Here is a 7231-nt window from a genome sequence, read left to right on the forward strand (position 1 = left end):
TCCCTCCATCCCTCATCCCTCCATCCTCCATCCCTACATCCTCCATCCCTCCATCCTCCATCCTCCATCCCGTCCTCTTTCACTGCAGACTCCTCTCACTTTCTCCTGCTCTCCTTTCAATTCCTTTATTTGTTTCGACTCTTTCTCCTTTCTGTTCCTCTTTCATTTTCTTTTATTCCCTTTTTCTTTTCCTCTTGTTCTCTTCTTTCCTTTTTTGCTTTAATTTCCTGCTTTTCCTTTTCTTCCTTTCCTCTTTCTTTCCCTATAAATGTTCTTTCCTTTCTCTCCTATTTTCTTTACTTTCATTGTCTCATTCCTTTTTTCTCTCTTTTCCTTTCCCCCACTTTCCTGTTTTCTTTCCTTTCATTTCCTTCCCTGTTTTCTCTACTTTCCTTTCATTCACTCTTTTTCTTTATTCTCTCCTTTCCATCCCTCTTTCCTTTTTTATTTCCTCTCCTTCTCTGTTTTCTTACCTTTACCTTTTCTTTCCTCTTTTCCCTTCCCTCTTGTTTTCTTTCACTTCCTATTTTTTCTTTCTTCTTTTCTTTACTTTCATCTTCCCTGTTCTTTCTTTTCATCTTTTCTTCTCCCTTTCTTTGCTGTTTTACTTTCCTGTCTTTTCCTCGTTTTCTTTCCTCTTTCCTTACTCCCTCTTTTCCTCCTCCTCTCCTCTTCCTCTCCTCCTCTTCCTCTCTTCCTCTTCCTCCTCCTCCTCCTCTTCCTCTCTTCCTCTCCTCCTCTTCCTCCTCTTCCTCTCCTCCTCTTCCTCTCTTCCTCTTCCTCCTCCTCCTCCTCTTCCTCTCCTCCTCTTCTCCTCTTCCTCTCCTCTTCCTCCTACTCTCCTCCTCCTTTCCTCTCCTCCTCTTCTTCCTCTTCCTCCTCCTCCTCTCCTCCTCTCTTCCTCTCCTCTTCTTCTCCTCCTCCTCCTCCTCCTGGAGCATCAGTGAGTGGAGGAGTAGATCTATTACAGCTTATCACTACAGGACAGGCCAGCGGCGCTCTCCGGTGAAATATGGCCGCTGTCATGGCGGCCCCCGATGGCGACCCGTCCACGAGGCCTTCGGCGCTGTAAAAGAGGGGGAGGGGGGGCGAGCGGAGCGGGAAGAACGGCGTTGAAGGTAATCTCAGGCTGTAAGTCACATGAAAGGAAGATTTCCCGCCTGACGGTTTGACGGCGACTCGACACTTCATTAACCTCGTCCCCCCCCCACCGTCACCTCGGGGTTTGATCCGATCTGGATCCTGGATCCTGGATCCTGGATCCTGGATTCCTGATCCTGGATCCTGGATCCTGGATCTGCCGTTCCATCGAGCTGATCACATGAACGGGTTCAGGTCACAGCCGAACCTTCAGATCCTGTTTCCAGGCTGGATTAGATCAGGATTACCCAGAGATCAGATGGTTTTACAGGATAATTGATCATCAGGAGACTCATTGATCAGCAGCACTTTAATGATTGATAGATTTAAACAAACCCGTCATTTCTCCTCACATCAATAGAAAATGTTGAAGAATTAAATCCAGACGTTTGTCAGATTTGATCCAGTTCAAAACCTGAACAAGTGAAGAAATTATAAAATGTTTTAACTTCTTATAAGTTCAAAAAACTGCCAGTGGAAATAGAAGAAATAATCTTTGTGAGAGTTTGTGAAATAATGAAATAAATGAGCTTTAACTTCTATTATTGAGGTGCATAAAATTGTAAAATTTTATGTAGAGTTTTTTCTTAAGAGTTTTTTATCTTTAAACTAAGAACATTTATACACATTCTCCTACAAATATGTTTTTTTAGCATTAAAACAGTCCAACTATTTCACAGCTATAATCATTTTAAAGCAAAACTAATGACACATTAAATATTTCCTTTTACCTTTTTCTTTTCATTTCTTTTCTATTTGTTTCCTGTTTTCTTCCATTTCCTTTCCTTTCTTTGAAGTAAAACTACAAAATGTTTTTCCTTGTCTCGTCAGATTTCTTTAAAATCAGATAATTAAAGTAGAAACATGAAAGATTTTATGTTTTTTTGTGAACCAGAAGAACAGAGGATAAAAAACATCCATAAGAATAAAAGTGCATGAAAAAACAAACAATTTTATATTTAAATATATTTGTTTATTGTGAAGTTTGGTCTTCGGTGTATTTCTGGTTCGTTTTTGCCAGTACTCAGAGGTGAGATCTTTGTGCTCCGGCTTCAGTCTGTGCTGTGATGGAGCAGAAGTGATGCGGTCTGCAGCGACAGCATCCCTGCTGCAGTTTACCGCCACTTCCTGTCACACGGGACAGACGAAGCGGCCGGGTGACGGCCGAGTGACGGCGGTGAGGAGACGAACTCGCTGATGTGACTCTTGGGAGGAAGATGATTTACGCAGCAAACGAAGACGAGAACAGAAGTCGTTCGTTGGGAAGAGAAGCACATTTTTGACGTGACGACAAGCTGAAGTGTTCAACGTTTTGTGCATCGTTTGTGGTCATTTTCCTCTCAGTATTTGGGAACTTGGTGCAGGAATGTACCCCCCCCCCTCCCCCATGACTCACGACACAGTAAAGAGCTTATAAAGGTGGGAGGGGATCAGTGGCGCCCCTCACGAGTACGCCGCCTCCTCGCCGGCGTGTTGGAGCAGTCAGGATGAAAGCTAACATCCTGAAAGGGAAGCTAATCTGCTGTGAGGGCAGGAAGTGGGGGGAGGGATTACTGTGGTCATTTTGGTGATGTAATAACGCCGTCTGCTCCCCCCGCAGACCATCGTCCGGGGCAACCGGCCGCCCAAGGACGCCTCCATCAACGGCCTCCTGGAGGAGTTCGACAACATCTCGGTGACGCGCTCCAACTCCCTGCGGAAGGAGAGTCCGCCCGGCCTCCATCAGGCCGGGATCGGCGCCAAGCCCCTGGGAGGGGGCCACGCCCCCGCCCCCGAGGAGAATGGATTCAACCACTACTACTCCCGCTACTCCTGTGACCTGGACACGGCCAGCCGGGACTTCTCGCTGGATCCCGGGAAGCCCGGCTTCTCCGTGGACGGTGACTGGGCCGTGGGGCGCCACTACCGCTTCACCAAGCAGAATGGCCACTCGCACCTCATCCGCAGCCCCTTCTACCCGGACGCCATGCCGCAGAAGTCGGACTACGGCAAGCTGCCGCCGGACTACCACACCTACCTGGAGAGCAAAGGCCGCTCGGCCGACGAGGTGGCGTCCACGGTGGGGAGTGGCGTGGGCTCCAGCGGCTACTACCGCGCCTCGGTGGGCGGCTCGTCCAGCCAGGACTACCGCGACACGTCGGTGGGCACGCCGTCCCGCGCCTCCCTCCACAGCGAGCAGATCAACTACCCCGACAGCGAGTGGAGCTACGGCGGCCTGCGGGACGAGTACGACAAGCGGCCCAAGAGCTCCTACGTGACCCAGACCAGCCCCACGCCGGCCATCCGGCAGAGGTCGCGCTCCGGCTCCGGCCTGCAGGAGCAAATGGTGCCCTACGCCGCTGGGGGGGCCTTCAAGAACCCCCCCCAGGCTCACTCGTACAGCTCCTACACCTACCCCCGCCTCTCTGAGAGTCTGGCTAACGCTCAGGCCGCCGCCAAGGTAAGAAACCTGTAGCCGAATCCTGACGGTAAAACTGCCTCTCCTGCTCCTGCAGCTTCTCTTCCAGGACACATTTCCTCCTCTTCCTGTAAGATAGATGGTGTCACTTTTAATCTCCTCCTCCCTAATGGAAGCGGGCGCCGCCCGGAGAAGAATCGCCCGTCTGCAGCAGCTACTGTCTCTGCGCCGATCAATGACGACTCGGCCGCGACGTTAATTAGAAAACTTTAAACGGCAGAAGACTCTGAGATACTTAGAAAAAAGGAATGAAAGAAGGAGTGAGAGGTCTTCACAGGAAAGACAAAGAAAAGTAGAAATCTGCTGGAGATCCAAACAAAAAAACAACCTTTTTTTCTTTAAAATATTAATAAAAAGTCATTTTGATTTGGAATAATAAATGAAAAAAATGAAAGTATAACAAAAAAGAGGCAAAAATGTCCAACTTTACCCAAAAAAAGAGCCTAAAACATTTATAATTTGCCCAAAAATGACCTTTAAGGTAGAATTACTCAAATGTAATAACATACAGTCTATTAATACGTATTTTTTGCTAGTTTTAGGCAAAATGTCTGTATTTTTTCACTTTTCACAAAAGTAATTGTAGTTTTTTTTTTAATGACACAAATTAGTGTAATTTAATAACAAAATGAGAATTTTAGAACAAGTTGGTCCATCTTAATAAATTTCATAAAATCTAAAACTTAAAATAAAAACATAAATCTACATTTTTGTCTCCAATTTAATGAGAATTAATGAAGTTAATGTTTAAAAACCCTTAAAATAACATTCTTTATGTTAAAAATTCTTACAATTTAAAATAGATTCTTTAGAGTCTCACTTAGACAACATTTTTTCTATTACAAAATAAATTCCAGTGTTCTTTGAATTATAATTACGCCGTTTTTAGCCAAAATGAAGTTATTTTTAAGACATACTTACTGCAGAGCGGCAGGAGTTCATAAACGTCTTGTCACACAGCCACTATGTAGGATGAAAACTGGTCATACGTGAATATACATGAAAAAAGAGAAATGTTTTGGTCTTTTTACATGAAATTATTTCCAGATGTATCTCAGATGAACCACGTTATTAGACAATAATGTTTCGGCACATCAAATGTTGCTGTTTGAAAATCAGCCGTTTAAAAAAAAAATCAGAAAGAAAATTCAGAGGTTTAAAAAATTTCAATTCTGATGGAACAGAAAAACTTCAGTGCGTTCAAACCACAGAAGAAGTACGAATAAACCACGTAAGGAACACGTCATTGAATTTCTTCACTTTGACATTCAGATTCCTGGGCAGAAACCGCTTCAGCACCACGGACAGAACCCTCACGATACTTTGTTTTACTGAAGCAGACGTGAAGTGTGTGTGATGACTGCTCTGTTTATGTGCAACTGAGTGATTCTCGCATCAATTACGTCATTTTAACCTGATTTCGGCGCTGTATTCGCGATGTCAAAGTTATACATCGGGGGTACGTGCCTGAAAATCCATTAGACATACTTGGAACGGTCATGGAAACCACAAACTAGCCTACCTGTCTTGCAAAAATCACACTCAGTTGTGTGAGGTTTGCATAATAATTGTGTAAAAGCTGCATAAAATACGCATAAACTGCGAAATTCGCAACTGGCTAAAAATTCTAAAAAGCTCAAAACCAAATTCACGTAAAGACCAGTCCGTCAAAACCAGACGTCTGTTGACAAAACGCAAGAAACACTGTGAATTTCGTCGATCACGTATGAATCATGAAAGCCCAAAATTGAATAGATGGAAAACGTACCAAACGTACGCAGCGGCAGTGAGGCGCGGGGTTTAGGAATTAGCCTTTGAGTTGTAACTGTTGGCGCAGAAGTTATCCTCGGCTAATTTCCCAGAATTCCACTCTCTCGCGCTAGCTTACAGACTCCTACTACCACAAGCTAACATTAGCATAAGCTAACGGCGACCAATATCAGAGCTATCCACCCGTACAGACGAGGAAAACAAAGACGTTCATGGATCTCTTTGTGTTCAAGGATTGTAGCGGAGAAGGGAGACTTTGGCCCCGCCCATTTTATAAACCCTTTTCTGTTTTTTTATAACAATTTGAATCAACAAAGACTCACTTTTAATCCTAAATTATTTTTTTACATCTTCTCCTTTATTAGAAAAAATCATTTTCAGTGGTTTTGATGTTTAATTAAGCCAAAAATCTGCCAAAAACTGTTTTATTTTTATTTTAGTAAAATATTCTAACTACTAGGACAGGTTTGGATGTTGAAACTTTCTTAATAAGATTATTTTTCTTGAATAAATATTGATGATTAAAATTCATTTTTTGGCATTTTATCGGAGATAATTTTAACTTTTGAATCATAAATGTTTGGTCAGACGTTCGTCTCCATGGAGCTGCTGTGTTGTTGGAGCTCAAACGTCGTGATATCGTCGTGTCATTGAACGCTTCGTTCTCGGTGTTCCTCTCTGTGTTTTACCACACTGATGTTTTTACCTGAAGTGTATTTTCTGCTCCGGGGTGGTCGATGGGAGCGGCGGCGGCGCGGTCACTCTTAAGAAGTCGTCGTGTGTGATTTTTACATCTTCCTTCAGAGCCTCATTAAGCCCATTACACGGCGCCGTCATCATCGCGCTCGGCGCTCTCCGGCCTCTGGGAGCCAAACGGGGTTTGCTGATGTGGATCCCAGGGTGCCTCCATGAAAAGCCATTTAACCTGCATGCTTGAGTACATACAAAAAGGCAATAGTGCAAGAATAGCAGAAAAATGATGCTGGAGCGTTTTGTTTATCACGGGGACGCCGTGTAATGCACAACCTGCGTTTGATGATGCTCCCGACCGCCCCCCCTCTTGGGAGTGACTCCCCGGCTGTTGTTGGGAGTCGGTGGGGGGTGTCACTTCCCGCACACAAAAGACACACCCCCCCTTCTCGCTTCCTCGCCGCCTCTGTGGCGAGCTCGGTGTCGCAGCTCTCAGTGACAAATTGATGTTGCGGCACTTTCCCTTTCTGCAGCCTTAGCATAAAAGCGGCCGACGATGTTCCATCCCGGAATTCAATTTCACAGTTGAGTTAGGTTGTTGATTACCCTGCCAAACTCAGATTAATGCGCGTTTAACCAACATGGATCAGGAGACCCCTGGCTGACAGCCAGCGCGCCGCGTCGGCCAGCGGCGGCGGCGGCGGGAGGGAGGTTAGGGGGTGGGTTCCCAGCACCCCTCCCCTCACATCCACCTGCCTCGGAGTGATTGATTAAAGGAGTCCACATCATGTAATTACACCTCATCCCAGCACATCAGGCTCCTCCTCCTCCTCCAGCTCTGTCTCTGAAGGAAACCAGGCGGGGAGATTTGATTTGATTTTACTTTATTTATGCGCTCCGTCTGGATTTATTACTAATGAAATCCTGGTGCTCCTTCTGAGGAGGTAAAGTTTATCCTTGAAAGCAGACTGTGAACCCGTCCTCCTCAGAACTTGTGGTGATGGATGAGGCGTCCGGAGAGCGTTCAGGGCTCTGAGGATGAAGTATGACGGCCGTCCCTGAAACCTGTCCAAGGCTGTTGTTCCGTCACAGCCAGAGTTTGATCAAGCTGCTGCGTTCTGACAATAACACCCTTCAGAACTCATCAGGAGGAACCCCAAAGCTGCTGGAGAG

The 7231-nt window shown here is 45.5% G+C and overlaps 1 protein-coding gene across 3 annotated transcripts in view; it reads left to right on the forward strand.

Annotated features, from left to right (window-relative positions):
* Window positions 1-7231, forward strand: part of pak5 (p21 protein (Cdc42/Rac)-activated kinase 5) — a 66406-nt gene that overhangs the window by 47397 nt on the left and 11778 nt on the right. For all 3 annotated transcript variants that reach the window (XM_024290580.2, XM_024290579.2, XM_036210648.1), the window contains one exon: window positions 2741-3580. In XM_024290580.2, the coding sequence (XP_024146348.1) occupies window positions 2741-3580 (840 nt within the window). The remainder of the gene's footprint in view (window positions 1-2740; window positions 3581-7231) is intronic.

The sequence above is a fragment of the Oryzias melastigma genome, linkage group LG24, assembly GCF_002922805.2.
Source record: "Oryzias melastigma strain HK-1 linkage group LG24, ASM292280v2, whole genome shotgun sequence".
Taxonomy (NCBI): Eukaryota; Metazoa; Chordata; class Actinopteri; order Beloniformes; family Adrianichthyidae; genus Oryzias; species Oryzias melastigma.